The sequence below is a fragment of the Xyrauchen texanus genome, chromosome 2 (assembly GCF_025860055.1).
Source record: "Xyrauchen texanus isolate HMW12.3.18 chromosome 2, RBS_HiC_50CHRs, whole genome shotgun sequence".
In the NCBI taxonomy this organism is placed as follows: domain Eukaryota; kingdom Metazoa; phylum Chordata; class Actinopteri; order Cypriniformes; family Catostomidae; genus Xyrauchen; species Xyrauchen texanus.
Genome location: NC_068277.1, coordinates 9,776,530 through 9,800,900, shown reverse-complemented (window position 1 = coordinate 9,800,900; position 24,371 = coordinate 9,776,530). Strand labels below are relative to the sequence as shown.

Sequence of the window (24,371 nt, the reverse complement as noted above, 5' to 3'; positions counted from 1 at the left end):
CAGGAGTAACCCCTGTGCATGAACACATTGCAAACCGAATCCCCCATTCATTTGCATTTAAATAGCAGAACGTTTTTCTCTCAGTGGAGACATTTACTCTGGATTGTTATTAAAAACAAAACAAAAAGATAATAATAATAATGCCAAGGATTCATGTCTGTGAATGTTAATCCACCTCAGTAGTATCTATAAAAGCATTTTTAAACTCCATTAAATTCCATTAAGAATAAACAACTGTGATTGGCCCATCCTGGCTAGCACTGAGATAAGTAAAATGTACCGTGTGTCAATGACAATACTGTGGGATGAGAGGATGGTGATACAGGGCCTTATATATCAATTCATCTGAAGCCATTCGATAGTGTTGTGTGAGGGACAGACTGAAATATCAGTGTAAATTCATAGTTTTCCCCATTTGATCCTGGCGCGCGAGACATCTTTGTTTACTTAAGCGCAGCTGAGAGCGCACCTGACACTATAACATGCTTTGAGCAGTTCACGCTGCGGTGCCTGCCAAAAGTTTAACAAAACAGGAGAACAAGCAGAGGTGTAGAAATTGCATGTATTTTCACTATTTTTGCTGAATGTGTGCGCCCCACACTTTGAGAACCACTGATTTAAGCAACTTTTATTCTTACATAGCATCTTAAAAAGTAGCATTTAAGAAGCTAAAAGAGAGTGGGAGACAGTGAGACATTCCAGAAGCACCCAGCTGATGCATTTGTACATGGACCGACAATTTAAAAATAGTGAAGACGAAAAATTGCATCCAGTGAGAACAGGGTCGATTGATGAACTCAATTGCAAAATGAATTGCTGTCGCCTGTAGGCTTATCTTCAATGATATGTAGTGGTGGTGGTGTAGTGGTCTAAAGCACATAACTGGTAAACTGGTAATTAGAAGGTCCCTGGTTCGATCCCCACAGCCACCACCATTGTGTCCTTGAGCAAGACACTTAACTCCAGGTTGCTCCGGGGGGATTGTCCCTGTAATAATTGCACTGTAAGTCGCTTTGGATAAAAGCGTCTGCCAAATGCATAAATGTAAATATGGGATATAAAAACAATATATTGCCACTTTTTGTATTATCAATGCTTTACTCATCAGCCACAATAATGCAACATATTTATTCTGAATATCTGAATTATTGTGATTCAGTCATGACAACTTTCTGAAAGATACAGAATGTGGGTATGATGTATGACATGCTTCTGCACAATTAGACACATACAATCCCCATGTAACAGATCTAGACATTTGAAGCTGGGGTGGTGGAGGGTTTCAGGAAACAGGTTTACTTGCAAACTCAGCTTATTAACAGATAACAAGTTCAAAGAACCTATAAGCCTGCATCATTTATTAAATATTATATGCATATTTATTGGAATTGTTTTGTATTATACATTTTAATTCTCTTTATTTGGGAGCATTTTTTTCAGTTAATTTTCATATATGCGATTAATTGCAATTAATTCAATTAATTAATCTGCATATATTAATCTAATTTGTTACAATTTTCAATGCTGCAAAACACAAAAACCAACACCAACAAAAAACACATAAATTATGAAAGTAAATACACCTTTAAGTATGCAAACAAATATGATGATGACATCATCACTAAATCTTACATTTTTCTCATTTCGTCCTCATTTTATTCCTCATTAATGAAAGATTTTTTTAAACTTTAATCATACATTTCTTTAAAAGGATAGTCTACAGAATATATTATTTAAAAAACCAAGAAAGCTGAGCTAAATATTGCTCTCAAATTCAGATGGGGTTGATTTTGTGATTTCTGGAAAGACTGAAAGGATCCAATTGTGGCATGTGCACTGATGTCCTGAGCGAGAGAGTCACTGCTGATAATGTCTCTCAGGGTGGTCAGTAAATGTTTGCACAAATAGACAAAGAAGGTGCTGTGATACCTGATCCCAGCAGAAAGGGAGCAGAACAACAGCAGGATGAGGCAAAAGAATAATGATGAATGAAGACATTGACTCCTGACAGGGAAAACTCGAGAAACGGGGTTGGGTGAAGTAGTAGGTAAGATTCTCAGGGAAGATGAAACTGTATTTTAAATCCCAGCTACTAAAAGAAAATCCAATCTCTCTGTCAAAAGTAATAGACAGAGATACAACAGCTTTACATCAGATAATCACAAGTAAAAGATGAGTTTTTCAATGCTGATGAATTGTTTGGCTCTGAGATCGCCAGGGAATTTTCTATCCATCTGTGCAGAATAGTTTCGAATGAGTGAGATGTTTTCTACAGCTTACTAAAGAATGGAGAAATGTTTTGTTTACAGTTCGTTGTTTATTGATTTGCCATTTTCTGTTGAAGCAGACAGGGGAAAATAGTCTAATAGTCTGATCTAATCCAGATAGTTACAGTACGTTTCCAGACAACGTGTAATGACCAATCACAAGAATACTTATCGAATTTTGTGTTGGAGCCTGTAGGAAAGACAAATCACAAGTGAGAGCCAAATCTCAATTGTTTCACCTAGACAGCAATTAGATTAAATGTTGAGTAAATGGAGTGTTCTTATGCAGTGTTCTACTTCTAAGAAAAATACCATAATTTTTATATAACCACAATGTCTCAAACTGTGCTCAGATTTGCCAACTCTACAAGCAAAAGTCTGACATTTCAATATGAACTCAAACATTTGTCATCAAATGCTTCCAAGACCAATGTATTTGAGTTATACTATCCTCATGTTATAGCTCTTTACTCTTACTGTACTGTACAGTATATCAACCATTGTCTCATTTGTTTTTATTTTATTGTTACAGAGTAATTTTTAGGAGAAACAGTTTTGTTTTGTACTTCAATGAAGCATAACTGAGAACTCCAATACATCTTCTGAGCTATGAATGAGCAACATCTGAGGAATAGTATTTTACTCTGGGTGGTTATTGCTCTGTCGTATCCTTACAATGAGTAATTTTAAAATCTAATCCTTGAACTGAATGCTAGAGCACAATTTGATCATTGTAAGACATTGCCATTATTCAAGAAACACATTAAACACAGTTAAACACAATAGTGTGATGGAAAGAGTGGGATAATTCTCAGTCACAAGAGTGTTTTTAGTGCTGGGCTGGCTTTTTACTTTTGTTTTCTTTTTTAAAGCTTTACTTCCAATATCTTAAAATCTGTGGAGGTAGTTGGAGAGCTGCTTAACATCACCGCAAAATAGGAAAATATGGCAGTGGGGATATACTGTATTTCCACGCTTTTGCATTGAGATAAAAAACATTTTGTACTGGCTTGCTGTTGCTTTTAACTGTAGAACATCTCACAAGGAGTAGTCTGTTGCATCTTGTTCATACACAGCAACTTTGTAGTGCGGGGAAACCACATTTAACACATTTAAGAGGCAATTCTGGTTAGGATTTCATAAAATATGGCATTTTAACAGTAATAATCTGAAATGGATGACCATAACAAGTATTCTATCATTCTGGAAAAAAAGGCCTAAACATTCCCTGTTTACAATCAGTAAATGAGTACCCATTTATTTGTATGAGAAAATGTATCCTTCTAGTAACGGACTACAGGTAATCTGGATTACATATTTAAATGACACAAATCAAGTGCTTGCAATTACATTCCATTACATTTAAAAATTGTGTACAATCAGATTTGAGTTACTTTTACAGTTACTGATTTCATGTTTACTAATGTTTATAGGGCTGTCGATTTAATGCACTAATTCAGTGTGATTAATTCTACAAAAAATAATGTGTTAAAAAATGCCATTGGAGCAATTTAAGCTTGAAGTACCACCTGTTTTCTCCAGGGAGCAGTAAGCAAAACTTCAGCTTTTACGCAGAGAGAGAAATAAAAAACGTATGCCTGTTTCACATCGCAGGCGTGAGCGAGGCGTGTACAGAGCGTATTTTTTTCAGCGTCCATAATACCAGATTAGAGCAGAAGCATCAGCAGCATGTCAGAGCGTCGCATGAGCTGCAGTACAGCGGGGGTTTCGGCTCTGAGTCTATTTTTGCAGCGCTGCTCAAGTTCAATTAAAGTGACAGCACTCTGTTCATGGACAAAATGTAGGTGATTTGACTCCAAAAGTGCATAATGCACAGAATAAGCATGTATTAGTGTTCTTGTGTGCTTTTATATGAATTAGAGCATGTCATAAAAAAATGAAAAGGAAAATATATATATATATATATTTCCATGAGAAATGTTTGAAATATAGAGCTTAAGCAGAAGTAGGGTTTAACATTTTAAACTATAGTAAACTACAACTTAACTTGAAAATACGAGATGTGACAAAATACAAGAAGAATAGGATAAAAGCTGTCTATTAGTCTGTTCTGTACTATAAAACATAGACTGAGTCTATAGGCTTCATCATTACCCAATCACAGATGAGTTTGCTTTCACTTGTAAACACTTGCACGTGACGGACCATGAGGTAGGTAAATTCAAAACTTCCCTCATTCGTGTACAGCAATTGACGACACAAGACTGATTGTGGCGGTGGAGAAGCACAAAGTGATTTATGACCCTCAAAATACTTTTTATAAGGAAAAAAAGGAAAAATCCTGGGATGCAGTTGTTTCGGCCGTTTGTGCAGATTTGAAGTTATTATTTGAATTTTTTTGTAATTGCGATCTTTGTGGTTTGAGGAAAGTTATTATCACTTAAACGTTTTTGCTGGTGTTTAAACAAAAACATATTTTCATTCAATGGCTGAATTTAACTATGTATAACTACTGACCCACTCCTGATAACCATTTTATAAATGATGGTCTTTATTGAAAGAAATACTCACCGTAGTTACATAGAAATCACTTTTATCTGTATAGAGTCGATGCTGTGAAAACGCTGAAAAGCGTTAAAGCCCTCACGGGTCTGCAGCTGTAGTCACTATGTAGTTAAGCTGAAGATTTGTTCAAGTCTTGCTCCGGCTTGCGATGTGAAATGGGTATTAATGAGAGCAGACAGCACATGATAAGAACACGTGCTTGCTTTCAAACAGCTTTATGTAACGCAAATCTGAACACGGGGATCTCAAGACGTGTTTTTCTAAGTTTAAAACTATATTTATTGACTTAAAAAGCAGTACAAATATGAGGTGATGCAACCAATGCAGGTGTACACTGACGCATCGTTTGCCCGTCTGTGACAATAATGTAATGCATTTTAATTATCATGAATTATCAGGGTTTATATATAAATGTTTGTATTTATAATGAATTAAATGTAGCTACATATAATTATGTATCATTATTGTTATTTGAGGGGATTTTTCAGCGAATATTTATATGTGATTAATTGTGATTCATTTTATTAATTAATCAGCATACCATGTAATTAATTTGATAAACAATTTTAATCGAATGTCAGCCCTATTAATGTTTTATGAATGGAGTGCAAATTGGTTCTTCATACAATTAAAATTTGATTTCCATGAAAAAATGCAATATGTAATACAAAAATAACTTTTAATCAGTACCAGATTACATTTCAGAAGTAATCTACCCAATACTTCTTGTGAAAATACAGAGTATTTGTTTATGGCATTGGTCATTTTATGGTTTTACAAATGCTCTGCATTAGAAGAGCTATTCACAGCCATGAAAAATGGAAAAGTGCCTTGAAAACCTGGAAACAGGCTTCCTGTGAAGGTTTACTGGAACATTCTGGTGGAGCGTTTGATTGGATAGAGGACGGCAGAAGAACAGTTCTAATAAAGGTGATTTAATGGAGGTTTGTGCCATTTGTAAAGTTGTACCCAAAGCTTTGGACTTGATGAAGGTGATTTGGCAGGTCATAAATAATGTATATAGAACAGGTGTGTAGTGTGTAGTGGAAAATGTATATCTTTTGAAATTGTCTTTACTTTCATGCCCAAAATTTGTTTTTATTTCTGTGGACCAAGGAAAAAACCTTTGAATGCTTGTAACATCAATCACTTCTTTTTTTAGTTTGGTTCTCCACTTGGAGTCATTGCTCGACAGGAACATTGAAAGTGTTGGAGGATAATGGTTACTGGAGTTCTCTATTTTTTTTAAACTAGGAGAGGATTTAGACAAGGTTGTTCACTTTAGTCACGCTCTATTCAATAGCTTTAGAAAGCTGCTCAATAAAATTAAGGGTATTCACATATGTTTCCTCCTGTTAAACTTTCAGCATATACTGATGATGTCAGTTGAGTAATATGGCAGTAATTTGGCTTCTTCTGAAAAGGTTAGTTGTTTTAGTTCACCCAAAAATTAGTGTTATTATTGTGTTATTCCAAACCTGTATGACATTCATTGTGGTAGCTCTTTCCATGCATTGAATGTGAAAATGGATTGAAGTTTTTAATCTTTAAAAACAATGCAAAAGCGCCACAAAAGTGGTCCATGTCTTTTGAAGACTTACAATAGCTTTGGGTGAGAAATAGACCGAAATGTAATTAATTCACTGAAGAAAGTCAGTCCCATAAGTCATATGAATTTGGAAAGACATAAGTAATTGATGGCAGAATTTTCATTTTGGGTGGGGGCAAACTCCTGCGGTGTCTAAAGAAAGTACTTTTCACTTTCAAAGAAAGTAAAACAGCTTTCAGGTTACGGTAGGAAAATGGTGTACTTTGGATTTGAAGCTTTTACTATTATTGAATTAAAGTGTGTAAAGGAGTGTAAATTGGTACTTATGCTGTGTTCCATTCAAAGTCGGATGTGGGAAATTCTGTTTGATATCTCCAATAATAAAGGTATTCCATTGCCAGATGCTCGGAAAATGCCGTATTAGGAAACAAAACTGCAACACTCCCACTAGCGGAGCAGGTGTTCGACTGTCACCAGATATGTTCCTAGCAACACAACTGATAAACAATGCTGCAAAGTTAGCATTTGGGCTACAGGTGTATGATTATCAAAAGAGAGTATCATTTACTTTGTTCTGTGCACCTGTTTCTGCAAACGTTTGTTAAAAAGGCATTAATATCATGTAATGTAGGAACTAATCCAAATCCCCAATTTGGAATGCCCAATTCCCAATGTGCTTGAGGTCCTCATGGTAGCGTAGTGAATAGCCTCAATCTGGGTGGTGTGTTACTGCGGAGACATAGTGTGTGTGGAGGCCCATGCTATTCTCCGTGGCATCCACGCACAACTCACTACGCGCCCTACCAAGAGCGAGAACCACATCATGGCGACCCCATGTGACTCTACCCTCCCTAGCAACCGGGCCAATTTGGTTGCTTAGGAGACCTGGCTCTCAGCATGCCCTGGATTCAAACGTGTGACTCCAGGGGTGGTAGTCAGCATCAATCGCTGAGCTAGTTGAAGATTTCCACACAAGTTTCTAAGTTAGAAGTCAGACTTTAAGTGGCATTACATTGCTCTTTTCTTAGTAGGAAGTTTGAAATTCTGACTTTCAGATTTGAATGGAACACAGCATTAATGGAATAGTTCATCCAAAAATGAATGTCATTATCCTGGATATGTATGACTTTCTTTCTTCAGTAGACCACAAATTAAGATTTTTAGAAGAATATTTCAGCTCTGTATGTTCACACAATGCAAGTGAATGGGTGCCAACATTTCTAAGCTCCAAAAATCACATGGGTCAGATTAAAAGTAATCCATATGACTCCAGTGGTTAAAGCAATGTCTTAAGAAGCAATTTTGATAGGTGCGTGTAAGAAACTGATTAATATTTTAGTACTATTTTTTTTTACTATAAATTTTCCTCCCTGCTCCATTTTAACTTTCACTTTCATGTTTTTCTTGTTGATTCTAAATCCTCCTAATAGACAGGGAGAATAATTTTTAGCAAGAATTTACATAAATACTGATCTGTTTCTCATCCACACTTATATCTCTTCTGAAGACATGGATTTAACCGCTTGAGTTTTATGGATTTAGTTTATGCTGCATTTACATTAGTTTTGGAGTCTCAAACTTTTGGCACCCATTCACTTGCATTGTATATACTGACAGAGCTGACATATTCCCACATCTGGGATGGCATAAGGGTGAGTAAATGATGAGAGAATTTTTTTTTTGGGGTGAACTAGTTCTTTAATACTCTCAAAACATGCAACAAGTAATACAAAAGTAATTAGACAAGATTACCTACAAGTGCAATCTATAAGATTACATTACTGAATAACATTTGTGTTGTGTAATTTGTGATCAGTACCAGATTACATTTCAGAAGTAATCTACACTGCATTGTATCATCTCAGTCGGTAATTTTGATTTAATGTAAAATCCAAATGTACAAGATAAGTATATATTTTTTCTCATAGGACACCTGTTTTCGTTGTTTTGTTCATTGTGAAGACTGAGACCTATGCATTTGTTTTTGCTCCATTTATAACAATACTAGAAGAAGGAATATCTATTAAAGGCAGAAACGACAATTTAAACTAGAACTTTCAACTGTAGTAGAAAGTATAAATTGATACATGGTTTGAAAATAATGCAGTGACAGATTTTGAGGGACTTGTATAAGCATTTGTATGAATTTATGAAATATGATAAAATTAGGAGCCTGAATTGTCAAGAGGACATGGCGTAGGATGAAATATAGCTTATTACACATTGTTGATGGAACATAGTGATGTAATGAGAAGGGGAAAAGTTAATGTGTGTCTTCATTATAAATGCTGCTATCTGTAGGCTATGAAGTTTTCTATAAAAACTCAAAATCACTCTCTTCCCCCATTTCCCCCAGTTCTCCTCCTGTTACATCCAGACATTGTCATACTCGTCAAAGTTCCTCTCTGGAGTTAATGTCAGGGCCTTTGAGGGGCACCCCATCCAGTACAGACAGAAAAGTTTTTTCTCTTTTTCACAAGGGTTTTTTTTTTTTTCTTCGGATCAGCAGGGATGAGAATGTTTTTTTTTTTTTTCTCTCTTTCTTTTCCTAACAGTGCAACAAATGGGACGTTCTTGGCAAACAAGTCTCAAAGCTATGCACACATGAACACTGCCGAGCGTTTAGAATACAACGAGACAGAGTTGTTCCCAAAGAGATTAGCACAGAATCGTCCCTTCCTCCGTTCTGAGCTATACAGGAATAGCACACTGCTCAAAACAGGTTTGTGAAACAGCCAGTATTAGATGACAGCTACAGGAGTGAGACTTGCTGTAGTTTTATGGAGGTTGTTTGCTTGACATTACTGCAGAAATTCATCTATTTATTTATCATTATTATTAATGATAAATGTGTTAACGCGTTAATTCTGACAGCTCTTCTTTAAATGTAGCCCCTTTTAAGCACCGCCGATATAGCCATACACATTCAGACAGATGTCTTTGGCTTCTGCGTTGCGTCTTGCACCATTTTTTGAGCATCCCAACAAAAGCATTGCGTTATTTACATTATGATGTAGTGTCAATTTAAATATATTTACACATATATTATTAAATGTATAACATTTAAAAAAATGCGTTTCAAGCCCCAACATACTATTTAATTACATTGCATTCAGTATAGCTGTGTTTGAACACAAGAACAAGTTTTATATGGACACCCCTTAAGAAACACGTTAGATTAGGGTCAGGTGAACCCCAAACCAGCCTAATTATACAAAGCATCCTTAAAGGGATAGTTCCCCCAAAACGTATAATTCTCTGATCATTTACTCACCGTCATGTCATTGTAAACTCGCAAGACGTGCTTCTACGAAACACAAAAACGAAACAAATTTAAACAGTATTAGGTGAACCTATTGATTTGCATTGTAAAGACATACACCTCATACATCCTTCAAAATAACTTTGATTGTATTTCACAGAAAAAAGAAAGTCATATGACTTTGAGAGGGCATGATGGTGAGTAAATGATGAGAGAATTATAATTTTTAGGTGAACTATCACTTTAAGACCAATTAGTTAGCTAGACATCCAGGCAACCCATTGACTACTTGATTTTGAATGTACTGTTCCTCATAAAATACCTACCATTTATGTGCACAGAAGATTAAGGATATGACTCATCATCAGGCTGTGAGGTAGTCAGCATGGGTTCATTTTCTGTTAGCAGTTCCGACTAGCATGCTAATTGCAATGATGATGCAATGACTCGCTGTCCTTGTTGAACTCTGTATGTTTTAGATCAGGACAAGGCTTTTTCATAGATCACAATGTTCTTCATTAATCTTCATCATATGTTGTAATTTTCCCATTTATTTTCAAAACACTTACTCGCGTTGAGTGTTCAATTGTAGGCTAATTTACCTGGTTGCACATGTCATTTTCTACTCATGGTTGCGTGCCTGTGTTTATGCAAAAGGCAACATGATTTTTATTTAATGTAAGCATTCACAACATATTTTACTGTTGTAATGTGATGGGCTGTTGATTTGACATGTTCATTTTTGTTCTGAAAATTTTATGAAAAATATAGCATTTAAAAAAATGCAATGAATCATGCCACCTGACACATACATGAATTCTGTAACAAGCGTTGATGTTTTTACATTCAGCAGTCAGCAGTGGTCAGTCAGCACAGCCTTTGCTTGGGGCTGTACCATATAGACAAATGACTGTACAGGCAAAGTATAACTGTGAGATCAGTCTGTTTGAGGATGCTTTTTGACTTAGACGTGAGGTGCATCATCTATTTACAAGCTTTTTGAAAGACTACATTACCTACAATGATAGCGGGAATCAATGGCTAAATAGATGTGGCTATTGGTCAGCATTAATTTCCCTGCCCACACCTGTCTCCTGACCCAGTGTGCACTTTTCTCTGCACACAATTCGAGGAGCAACAAAATTGAGCAGTCCACACTTTTCTACTCCGTTTTTGCTTCAGAGCTTTCATTGGAATGACACATTTGAACTCATCCATGTGTGAACTCCTTTTCTTTTTTTTCTTTTTTTTTTTATGCATGAGGCATTAATCAATGTTAAATTTGTGACTTAAGCAGTGATTCGCCCTGGCTGGAGTGGCTGTGATGAAACATGCTTGACATGTTTGCAGGATATTCTTTTGTCCCTCGGCTGCACCCCTTGTGCTCACTTTCCCTCTACACATGTGCAGTCACAGTCACGAACATGCACACTAACTGCATCCCTCATGTCAGTCAACAAGGCTTGGTGGTGATTTTGCTCACTTTCGACAGATGCCACTGGTGTTTCTGGCTCGTGTGTTCACACATGGACACCCGAACATCACAGGAAATTACATCAACACAATTAGCAAGTTTCCTTTTGAATCTCTGATTCATCTGGCACACCCTCTGTGACACATCAGTCATTTCCTGTCAAAACAAGTCCTGCAGCAAATACTGAAACGGATCTATCTTTCTTTCGAATAAAAATCCTTATTACAGTGCTTATAAGGCAGCACTGTATTTTTATTGCTCAAACATTCTGGTCTAGATTTATTTTAATACCTAAACCAAAGTATTTCTGCAATTAATTAATCCAGAAAAACTTAACGTACAGACACCATTCAAACTTTTGCTTTGTAAATAATTTCAACCTAAGGTTTGCTTTTTGTAGACTATCCGTTTAAAGAAATGTATGATTAAAGTTTAAAAATCTTTCATTAATGAGGAATAAAATGAGGACGAAATGAGTAAAAATGTTTGTAAAGATTTAGTGATGATGTCATCATAATATTTGTTTGCATAATTTAAGATGTATTTACTTAAAGTAGGGGTGCGCAATTATTTTTCATAATTTGTGTTTTTTGTTGTTGTTGATTTTTGTGTTTTGCAGCATTGAAATTTTTAACAAATTAGAGACATGGCCATTGTGCGCATATATGCAGTGACGAATCCGAGTGTTTAGTTAAGTCTAAGTCTACATTAATCAGGATACATTTGAAAATGGCGTTTTCGTTTCAAAACGCTCTCTGCCCACACTAACGTTTTCAAGCGTTTTCCAAAAGTTGCTCGTCCACACTGAAACGTATGAAAACGCTTAAAACGCGTCACTGCGCATGCGGAAAATCCCCATTGCATGTACGGTCTGAAACGCAATTGTCCTCGTGTTTTGTTGCCAGACACCAATTCTGAGTGAACTTTCCTTCGCCTTTGAAGGATCGCGATGTGAAGGTTGTACAAAGTGTAATTTATTTTTTAACAACGCTATCAAAGTGAGTATCAAGTACAACAGCGCCACTGTAACACAGGCCGCCATCTTGATTGTTTTGGTTGGATAGATCACATGACCAAAAATGCGTCATCGTTTTCCAAAGCACACTACAATGCGATAATGGCGTTTTCAAATGTATCCACTTTGGAGTGCGTTTTCAAAAAGCTCAGTTTTCATGGACAAAAACACTGTCTCGGTGTAGACGGAAGGCCAAAACGGAGAGAAAAAGATGCTTCTTGCATTTGTAAGCATTTAATTCTATTTCTGTTAGCCCAACCTCCCTCTAGGTCTTATTTTATTCTACTAGATGGCAGCAAGTACTAGAAAAAATATATTTTCCCCTATCACTTTCCATCACAAAATGCCGATCTGAAATGTAGGTGGCACTCTAACACATTTTAGCCCTCACAGATGGGCTCGTCCATAGACGTTCAGTCTAATTTTCAGTTCATGCACCACCCCTATTGTTTCATTAAATATCTCTTAATCTGGTGGACTAGAAGCTCAATCTAGGTGTCATTAGAAAGCTGAGATCCTCCCCTTTGCATTGACATTTCATCATCAATAGTCAATAAAATATATTTACAATGATTTGTTTAGCATACTTTTCTGCTGGACCGCATATTTTATTCTGGACATCAAAGATATAACATTGGATTATTCACACAAGCAAGCTCTCAGACAAGTAAATAATGGCTAATATTTTTATTAGCTAATAGTTTTTAGCTATTTGGGGCTTACAGCAGCAATGATCGGCGCATAAGAGACATTTGTATTTTATGTCTTAGAGAAGTCATATTTCACTTTGTGATTCTTTTGAAAATCTTTCGAACTGTGGTTTTAGAGCAACAAAATAAAATATACAGTTGCATTCCTGAATGAGAATGAGAGCTTTCATTTGTTTTATGATTTGTTTATTTACGTGCTAAAAGACCTTTGAAAGACTTTTATATTCTTATTAATATTTATACCACATGACCTCTAGGTGGCGCTGATTTGCGATGCGAATGTTATTTTATGTAACACCAATTCAGAAGTGATGTTTATCTATGAAAAGTTCAGATGCTAAGCTTTCAAACGATACCACAGATGCCTGACTTATGGATTTGGAGACTTATTTTGTTACATAGCTTTTGGATCTGTCGGCAGGTCTGCTGAGTTGAAGAGGTTCAATAAAACTGGTCAAATGTGTTAAACTTGTGAATGATGCATGTCCCAATCTGCAGTTTTCTCTGGAATTCTGTGCGCACAGATTTTGTAAGGCTCTCGGCGACAGATCTATAATTATTCATAGAAATGTATCTTTAAAAGGTTAGTTTTCCTTTCTTTTATCATCTTCCACAGTAGCTTACTAACATAGTGACTATCTGCTTCCATGCCAGCTCTTTTAAAATGTTCCTTCACATTATCTGCTGTACATACTGAAGTTTGTTCTGTCCTATATTTTCTATTTTACTGTGTAGCAGCTCTTTTCCTCTGCTGGTTTTATTCATGAGTCTGCTCTGTCATTGCAGAATGTATACTACACCAGCACTCAGCAGTTATTCGTGGGCATCTTGAGCCCTACCATTGACGACGATGATAACAAGTGCCTGGTGGATGTGAACAGCCGGCCGCGGCTCATTGAGTGCAGCTACGCTGTGGCTAAACGCATGAAGTTCCACTGGCGTTTTACTCAGGTAAATACATGACACAACTCGCATATAGCAGGCATTCTCATCAGTGAAACGAGTATCTGGATGCATTCGTTAAACATAAAAACAAAATCATAGTTTTAAATTTGATTATGGCGCAAAATCAGGCGTCACCTAATTGTATTTTTTTTTTTTTAATATACGGCCGACAATGATGTTACTCATTGATATGTGTGTCAGTTTCTTCCATTAATTAGTTTCTGTCCTATCGGTTACAATTTGCAACTTCTCCAATTATGATTAATCTCTTTTTCATTCCTTAACAGCATTTTGTGTTAATGTGTGAAGTGAACCTTTTCTATAGCTGCATGCAATGGTTCATTAAAAATGTGATCACATGCACGCTTGCGCACGCATATATTTGCATCAATAGTGAATCAATAAAATGTAATCAATATGTTCAAAGAAATTCCCAAGTTGGTTCACCTCTTACATTTAAAGTACGAGGACATTATCATAACAGCCAGCTGACTATTTCTTTAAAGCAAATTGATTCGCTGATCTGGAAACAGGCCTGGTTCTCTGACAATGTGAGAGACCATTCAGGTAGACTTCAGGCAGTGATGCAGAAAAGTTTAAGCCAAACTATGCACACACATGTATTTGTGCCCTTTATGTTTAACCTTTGTCCACAGTTGGAGGCACAACGCCATGTTAGGTTCTTATGCGTGAATGACTTTGGAATATTTTAACCTTTTACTTAGTTTGTATGCACCATTAGGAATACAGGTGGAAACTTGTGCTTGCGATAATTTTAGCCACATGCAGAGAAGTGTCACAAGCATAAGGCAAATTAGGGTTGAAATTAGGTTAAAGTCAAGCTTTTGAGCATTTTCAAATAGCAATTTTGAATAAATAATGATAATAGCATCTAAAACAAACAAGCTATTGATCTTGTTTTGTTCTTTTCTTAATTGGTAGCATAGCATGAAACGAACTTTGGCAAACAAAACTAAATATTTTAAAATTTTCAATTGATATCTTTTTTGTTTTCTTTGTATTTTCAAAAAAAAAATTCTCAATATAATGTTTTTAAATTCTATGTTGAAAGGAACTTTTGCTCCACGATAAGTTTGATGATTAGCATAATACTTTGAAATTAATAACTTTGAAAACTTTCTGTCAGTGACATCAATAAACTGACAGCGAGCAGCCATACTTATAATAGTCTGAGGCTTCATGCCAAGTTTCATGAATTATTCTCAGTCTTTCATGCACATTTTTTATCAAAGTCACTGGGACTTTAAAGACTGTAGTCAGAGTTTGAATATACTGAGGTTGTATGCCAAGTTTCTCTGGTTTTATCTTTTAGCTTACAGGTAATAGTGATATCATAGGCCAAAAGTAAGAAGCAGGACTATGACTTTTCAAAGGCATCTTGAAATGGCAAACTGTGAAAGGGAAACTGCTTCAATACTTTAAGGGGAATTCTACCACAGAGCTTAGGACTTAAAATGAGAAGTTAGAAGAACTGAGAAAAGAAAAATAACAATCTTATTCAAACTGAATCTAGTTGAACTGGCCAGTACACTGACATTTACTCTTTATCGTATTCTATCTTGTCCATACATGTACTGTATGTCAACCTTTTTAATTATACTGCACATACCGATTCATTTACATTTTACATTCAAATGTATTCATTTGGCAGACGCTTTTATCCAAAGCGACTTACAAAAGAGGAAAACATAAGCGAATTATCTGAAGGAGACAGTGGTACAAAAGTGCCATATTACAAAGTTTCACTAGGATCAGAATAGTATTCAAAACATATACAAGTGCAAAAATCTATTTATTTTTTGTATTTTTTGTTTTTTTGTTAGTGACTGGTTAAGTGCTCTTGGAAAAGATGCGTTATAAGTCAATTTTTAAGACGGTGAGTGAGTAAGGTTTTGGGAAGGTCATTCCACCAACGTGGTATGATGAAGCTGAAAGTCCGTGAAAGTGTTTTGGTGCCTTTTTGTGTTGGTACAACAAGACGACGTTCCTTAGCCGACCGCAGACTTCTAGTGGGTGTGTAGCTCTGCAGAAATTATTTTTGGTATGCTGGAGCAGACCCAGTCTGTATGCCAGCATCAGAGCCTTGAATTTGATACGTGCATCAACCGGCAGCCAGTCGTGAGAGACTTTGGTTCATTAAAGACCAGACGTGCTGCTGCATTCTGGATCATTTGGAGAGGTCTAATTGCACATGCAAGGAGGCCTGCAATGACAGCATTACAGTAGTCTATTCATCAAGGATGTTTTCTTTAGCAATTGAAAATTTACATAAAAACTATGTTTATTCGCTAACAAAAGTCTTGCACAGTACTTTTAAGAATTACTTAATAACATGCGCTGCATGGTTGTTGAAGTGTGCAATTACTGCCCTTCTAGTGGCACCAAACAGAATTGCTAAAATAATTACTGTTTTCAAACAGGTTTCCCAAACACTCTCCAGGATATCTAGCCATAAACATTTCGATAATGTCGCTTGTATACTTCAGCAGCATAGTAAGGACATTTTCACTAATGATTAAAGTTTAATAGGCACTGAATTGGCAAAATATAATTTAAAGTCAATAATATAACGTCACATCCTCTTCCCTATTTCTGTTTTTTTTTTTGCCATTTCATCACTGTCATGTGACCATGGTGAAATGCTGCCTGTTTCCAGAGCACGCACAGACTGTAGCAGGATTTTTGGACTTTCCGTCTGGAATCGGATTAAATTTAATGAAATATTTATAGTATGTCCACTGGTGAAACTGAATTAAACAGTAATTATAATTGCCAATAATGAGAACAAGTCTGCTCATAAAGCGTAATAGGATGGAGCATGCTAAATTTGCGTTTGAGCATTTAGAGGATCTATTTTAATAAACTGGATTTTCCTCTCTCACTATTATTCCTGTACTTTTGTGTTGTGTCTGTTTTTTGTTTTTGCTATGCTTTAGTGTCTGATTTGAGCCTTTGTGCTTGAGATGCTGTCGAGATGGTTATTTCAGGGCCAAGTTTTCAGAGTAATGGATCATTAATAAATGTTTAATTACGCATATACAGTTCTCACTTTCGATTAGGTCACGCACAATGCTTAGTTAGCAATTAGTCAATGCTTTATTAGGACCTATATATTAAGTAATAATTGCTTTAATATTAAGTGTTACTAAAACAGGAACAAATACATTAATTACATCACTCAAACAAATAAGGACTTTGCTTACTCCGCTGCTCTGTGTTTCATGGAAACCTGGCTGAATGAAGCCATTCCAGACAGCGTGTTACATCTGCCAGGCTTTCAGCTGTTTTTAGAGCGGATTGCATCGCAGGAAACAAGAGGTGGTGGAACATGCTTTTACATCAACAAATGTTGGTGTACTGATGGAACAGCTTTGAAGATGTGTTGTCCTAATTTAGAGGCACTCTTCATCAACTTTAAACCTTTCTACACACCTCGGGAATTTTCGTTGTTTATTCTGGTGAGTGTTTATATCCCGCCACAGCATGCGCGAACACAGCATTTCAACAGCTGGCTGATCACATCACAGACATGGAGCAACAACACCCAGACACTTTTATCATTATTCTGGAAGATTGTAATAAAGCTAACCTCACCTGTGAACTGCCAAAATACAAACAACACATCACATGCCCTCCAGAGAAAGAAATATATTGCACCACTGCTACACCACTGTGAAGGATGCATATCGCTCTGTCCCACGTGCAGCTTTAGGACTCTCTGATCACTGTCTGGTTCATCTTCTCCTGTTGTGCAAGCAAAACTAAAATCAGTGAAGCCTGTAGTAAGGACTGTAAAGAGATGGACCAATGAAGCAGAGCTGGAACTACAAGCCTGCTTTGATTGCACTGATTGGAGTGTTTTTGAGGCTGCAGCCACAGACCTGGACAAGCTCATAGATACTGAGACATCGTATATCAGTTTCTGTGAGGATATGTGCATCCCTATTAGGACATTTTTATCATTCAATAACGATAAACCACTGTTTACAGGAAAAGAAGCTACTCTGAAAATCTGAAAAACAAAACTGTTTTCCGCCAACGATCCTGCATCTGTGTGGAATGGCCTAAAAAGCATCACCAAGTACAAGACACCTCCCCCTAGCTCTGTAGAGAGTCAACTAATGGCTAATGAACTTCATGTGTTTTACTACAGGTTTGAAAAGCCCAGTCACACACCCCTTCCCCACACTGATCTTCACTTAACACACACACCAACACCTCCTGGAACCCCCCTCCTGCTTCTCAATCTGCACTTATGATCTGTAAGGAGGATGTGTGCTGGTCTTTTGGAAACAAAAGACTAGAAAAGCTTCAGGCCCAGACAGTGTTTCACCCGCCTGTCTGAAAGTCTGCACTGACCAACAGGTCCCCATCTTTATACAGATCTTCAATAGATCACTGGAGCAGTGTGAAGTTTCCTGTTGCTTCAAACACTCCACCATCATTCTGGTCCCCAAAATACCTGTCACTCTCACGTCTCTGGTCATGAAGTCGTTTGAGAGGCTGGTTTTGGCCTACCTGAAGGACATCACTGGACCACTGCTAGACCTTCTTCAGTTTGCTTACAGAGCAAACAGGTCTGTGGATGATGCTGTCAATATGGGACTGCATTATATCCTGCAACACCTCGAAAGACCTAGGACTTATGCAAGAATCCTATTTTTGGACTTCAGTTCAGCCTTCATTACCATCATGCCTGATCTTTTCCAACCAAACTGACCCAGCTCTCCATGCCCATCCCAATCTGTCGATGGATCACCAGCTTTCTGACAGACTGGCAGCAGCTAGTGAGACTAGGGAACTCACATCCGGGACCCTCACTATTAGCACTGGTGCTCCTCAGGGATGCGTTCTCTCTCTTCACTGCTCTTCTCCCTGTACACGAATGACTGCACTGCAAAAGACCACACTGTCAAACTCCTGAAGTTTTCAGAGGACACCACGGTCATCAGCTTCATCCACTTCGGGTCTGCATGGCTATTTCTGCAATCACAACAACCTTAAGCTGAAAAATGCCTACAAATGAACTTATTAAACAATTATAAATAATTTGCTTCAGTGAATATAAAAAAATAACAAACTATTTGTTTAGCTTATTAATGTAGGAACAATAGTTTATAAATGATCAGCTGACTATAAACTAATTCTTTACAAATACTTTGTACTGTGAAGTTATTATAAAGTGTTACCAACTTAATGCTTAGGTTTACGTTTGGGTTAGCAGTTGGTAAACTGTAATAACATCAGTCATTTGTTCATTTTATTTTTCTCTGTGGTTGTAAAAGTCGTATGTGTTTGTACGAGCCAACTTATACAATTTCTTATGAGTATGCCATCTCGCACTATTATTATGAGACTGGGTTGCACTTTCTTTGCAACATAATATTTGCAATATTTGTATTGCAATAATTTTTTTTGGGTGACTGAGTAAGAATGTTGACAAAGAGTGTGAGTGAATTAACCCTTTAACATGTAAAAAATACCTGCTTAACCTTTAGTACTACGCCTCAGTTCCTTGGAAGTACTGTGGCGCATACACAGGAAAATGCCCTTGCACACTTCTGGAGCATTGGCCCGATAAACTGTAATGCTTGATGCTGTATGTTCCATTCTCATAAATTCAAGGCAGCACAATGCACATTATATGCTTCAGATAACACTCCTTTTGAAAATACAGTTAGATAATGGTGACCTCGTGATCTCAGCAGTGGGACCTCCATGACACCTCTCAAAGAGAAAAAGAGACTGAGAGAGAGTCTGAGATCTGAGCTCACATGAACTCAGGTCTTAAAGCCACAGGCGATCTCCTCACTGAGGCTCAACTGAGTGCTGGCAGTAAATCAGCAATCCTATCTCAGTCCTTCAGTCCCTTCTTCTCCAGCTTGAGATCACTGCAACTCTTCCTTGTAGCTCTAAGCCTGCTCTCTCATGTCTAAGCCTTCAGCAATGTGCAGTGTTTCCTCCAGTTACTCTATCAAGCCTTTTAAAAGCATTTAATTCAAGATGAGGAATGAAGATAAATTGTATATGCCTGATGTCTCTAGTCTTGAATACTTTGTCCCAAACTTTCAAACTCTTCACGTCATTGTTCTTTTTATGGATGAATCTTACAAAACCTATCTGGGTCATATTTCACCCCAAAATCAAAAGAAAGAAACAATATATTGTTTTTTGCTTAAAGGAAATGAAGTTTTTTTTAGGACTATTATGATTTTTTTTGGCATTGTGATATTATTTTCATGACAATTAAGCACATTTCCCCCTCCAATTCTACTAATTTTCCTTGCTGCCAAAACATTATTATATATTATTTAAATCTGTATTATTTGTAGACATGTTTTGATGATACTAATTTAAATGATAAAATCACTGAAATACAGTCAAATACAATAGTGTGCGTTACATTAATGGGAATCTGAAGAGGATCACCATTTGGAAAATAAGCATCATTTTCTTTAAACATAATTTACAATAAGGTTCTATTTGTTATCATTAGTAAACATGAACTAACAATCAACAATACTTTTACAGCATTTATTCATCTTGGCTAATGTTAATTTAAAGATATACACTCACCTAAAGGATTATTAGGAACACCTGTTCAATTTCTCATTAATGCAATTATCTAATCAACCAATCACATGGCAGTTGCTTCAATGCATTTAGGGGTGTGGTCCTGGTCAAGACAATCTCCTGAACTCCAAACTGAATGTCAGAATGGGAAAGAAAGGTGATTTAAGCAATTTTGAGCGTGGCATGGTTGTTGGTGCCAGACGGGCCGGTCTGAGTATTTCACAATCTGCTCAGTTACTGGGATTTTCACGCACAACCATTTCTAGGGTTTACAAAGAATGGTGTGAAAAGGGAAAAACATCCAGTATGCGGCAGTCCTGTGGGCGAAAATGCCTTGTTGATGCTAGAGGTCAGAGGAGAATGGGCCGACTGATTCAAGCTGATAGAAGAGCAACTTTGACTGAAATAACCACTCGTTACAACCGAGGTATGCAGCAAAGCATTTGTGAAGCCACAACACGCACAACCTTGAGGCGGATGGGCTACAACAGCAGAAGACCCCACCGGGTACCCGTCCTCTGATGGCTACTTCCAGCAGGATAATGCACCATGTCACAAAGCTCGAATCATTTCAAATTGGTTTCTTGAACATGATAATGAGTTCACTGTACTAAAATGGCCCCCACAGTCACCAGATCTCAACCCAATAGAGCATCTTTGGGATGTGGTGGAACAGGAGCTTCGTGCCCTGGATGTGGACAAATCTCCATCAACTGCAAGATGCTATCCTATCAATATGGGCCAACATTTCTAAAGAATGCTTTCAGCACCTTGTTAAATCAATGCCACGTAGAATTAAGGCAGTTCTGAAGGCGAAAGGGGGTCAAACACAGTATTAGTATGGTGTTCCTAATAATCCTTTAGGTGAGTGTGAGTGTGTGTGTGTGTGTGTGTGTGTGTATATATATATATATATATATATATATATATATATATATATATATATATATATATATATATATATATATATATATATATATTAGTTCATGTTACCTCATGCATTAAGTAATGTTAACAAATTAAATCTTACTGTAAAGTGTTACCAAAAAAATTGTATATTACAATAATGGAAGGCTCATTAGAATCACCATTTACAAAAAATAGCCTTATACATAATTGTAATGCCAACAATTGATGGTATATTATTAAAGTTAATAGTATTTTCGAACTGCTTTAATTTATGCTGATTAAAAAAAGACTGTACTGTATATTACAATAATGGGAATCTAAAAAGAATCACCCTTTAGAACAATAGGCAGAAATATTAATAGTATGCTAGCATGTCATTCTGAACTCAGCATTAGTGTTGATTCCAGTACTGTGAGGAGTATGATTTGTTATGCCAGATCAAGTTTTTCCAGACTGAAGAGGAATCTTCTGACGGATTAATCACTGGCAGCTCCATCTATACAGGAACAGGCCACAGCTAGAAAAGACTTTAATGAAATTAATCTATTTTCTCTTTCTTTCATTCAGGCTGGCTCCATTCAGAACATTAAGTCAAAGCGATGCCTTGAACTCGTGGAGAACAATGACAATGAGTTTGGATTTCAGCTGACACTCCAAAAATGCACTGGCCAGAAATGGACGATCACCAGTATGTTGCCTGGTATCACCTTATGATGGTAATGTACTTGAGAAGAGGAGACCACAAAGCACCTGGATGTCTCTATTTGACTTTGACATCATATGATAAATGTTAAACATTTTTCCTTGCTACTGTACTTGTGCATATTGATCAGCCACATTTGGCAGATATTGCATTGTGTATTTTGAGGTTCTACACTGTAACGATAATTATTTTGTGCAAGGTATACTTGGTTTTGTCTTGACTTGAAGGTTGTACTGACTCCATTGCACATGTTTTGTATTGGGGCTTTAATTGCTACTATGTAGCAAACGCTTTGGCAACGTTCTTGCTGTATTTCTTCTAGTCTCTCAGGTTTGTAGGTTAAGATTATTTTGGAATAACACTGTACATTTTTTGGGACATGCCAGTATGTTGGAACATATCTACAATCAACTGTTTTATATCTACATGTATAGTAAATATTCTCAGCATTTATAATTTATTCCAGTAAAAAGAACAGATGCTAAGAAGATCTGTGACTAACCTTCTCTAGAGTTTAAGATATTGTTTGTTCCTGACGTACACATGGCATACGGTTAATAAATTCACAAAAATATTCCTTCACTCTGTATTTGACAGGCATATTAACCTACTTTGAGGACACTAAGAAAAATGAAAAATGTCATACTGCATGACTGTAGTTGTTGGGATGTTTAAAAGTTTAGTTTAACCAAAAATGAAAATTCTGTCATCATTTGCTCATCATCCAAAACACGTATGACTTTCGTACATCCGTGGAACACAAAGGGAGAAGTTTGGCTGAAAAATTAGACTGTAAAGTTACAAAAAGGACATGACATCTTTAAATAAATCTACACATACAGTAGCTAGGCTAATTCACTAGTAAATAAGCTCTGGGAGTTTCTTATCAAGATACACATTATGAGTCAGTTCACTAGCCGTTTAGTGGGCTAAAGCACATATCTGTTAATCAGAAGGTTGCTGGTTTGAGCCCCATAGCCACCACCATTGTGTCCTTGAGCAAGGCACTTAACTCCAGGTTGCTCTGGGGGGATTGGCCCTGTAATAAGTGCACTGTAAGTCGCTTTGGATAAAAGCGTCTGCCAAATGCATAAATGTAAATTCCCATTTTTATAATTCATTCCTGCAATTCCATCCGTGTTTTCTGCATTACCGAAATCATAGGGCCCTACTGTAGAGTAGCTCTCTAATCTCATTAACACTTCCCTATATTTAAACTTGGCCTGTCATGTTCATCATTGACATCACTGCAAATTTATTTGATGACTTTGCAAACTCTGAAAAGTATCAGTGAATAAAAACTTAAATTTCAGTCTGTTCCTAACACACAACTACTGAATGGCTTCAGAAAACCTATAGTGTATGATTCATATGGTCTAATTTTATGTTGCTTTTTTTTTGTCCTATATTGAGCTTGGCAGTTCGTTCTTACTGTAAGCTTTCATTGTATGGATAAGAGCACCTTGGACATTTTTCAAATTTCTTCTTTTGTGTTCCACCGAATAAAGCAAGTCATAAACATGAGGGTGAATAAAGAATTATAGAATTGTAATTGTCGCTGTAAGACTTGACACCACAGTTCCCTAAATGACTGTAAACAGTTTTGCTTTTCATGTGTCAAAGGTTTTATTCTTGATTTTTCAAATCATCCATATAGAGTTGTGTGCATTGATTGCATAGATGTTTTTCTTAAAAATCTCTCTCTCTCTCTCTCTCTCTCTCTCTCTCTCATGTGTATCAAGGGAGGAGATGAGTAGCACTTTCTGTTCTCGACTTGCCAGTCCTCATTAGCATCTACAGTCCTGCTGGGCCAGAGGGATGTTTGCCATTAAATATACATGCATACCCGCTTCTGCCACCCTCACATTGCCTCAAAAGCCACAAAAAATTTGCATTTGCAACTGAATGCAGTTAAAATACAATTTTAAAAAGGTTTCAAACTTAACAGTGAAAAGCAAACGTTACAGGAAACCACATGTTTGCTTTTAAAAAGGTTCCTCTTTATGCCTTTGTCAGCCAAAAATCAAGAATGCTATTTCATGTGTATTTGTTTCTGCAAAAGAGGCCTTCCAAAAAGATTCTTTGAAAAATCGTGATGCCCAATTTCATTGTAAACACGGCAACGGCACACAAGTTCAACTGTCTGCTCTTTTCAATATTTTCAACCGTTGCTCAGATCACTATTCTGATTTTGTCCTTCTCCCATCCAAAGATGACTCTTTTCATTAAAACATACCCAGTGAATTGAATTCAACCTCTCTGTGCAAAGCCACTCAGAGGAACTATACACTTAATGGCAGAACTTCTACAGTTTACAATAAGAGATTTTGTTACACCGATTACAATATAATTTTCCTTATTGTAGTAGCGAAAGTTTCTTTCACATTATTTGTGTCAACGTTTGCACACAGGTTAAG

General features: G+C 36.7%; 1 protein-coding gene across 1 annotated transcript in view; it reads left to right on the top strand.

Annotated features, from left to right (window-relative positions):
• The window catches only part of LOC127660236 (polypeptide N-acetylgalactosaminyltransferase 18-like), a 129,974-nt gene extending 106,364 nt beyond the window's left edge, over positions 1–23,610 (top strand). The window contains exons 10-11 of the mRNA XM_052150371.1: positions 13,590–13,754; positions 21,819–23,610. Coding sequence (XP_052006331.1) covers positions 13,590–13,754; positions 21,819–21,965 — 312 coding nt within the window. The 3' untranslated portion in view covers positions 21,966–23,610. The remainder of the gene's footprint in view (positions 1–13,589; positions 13,755–21,818) is intronic.
• Positions 23,611–24,371: the final 761 nt, after the last annotated feature.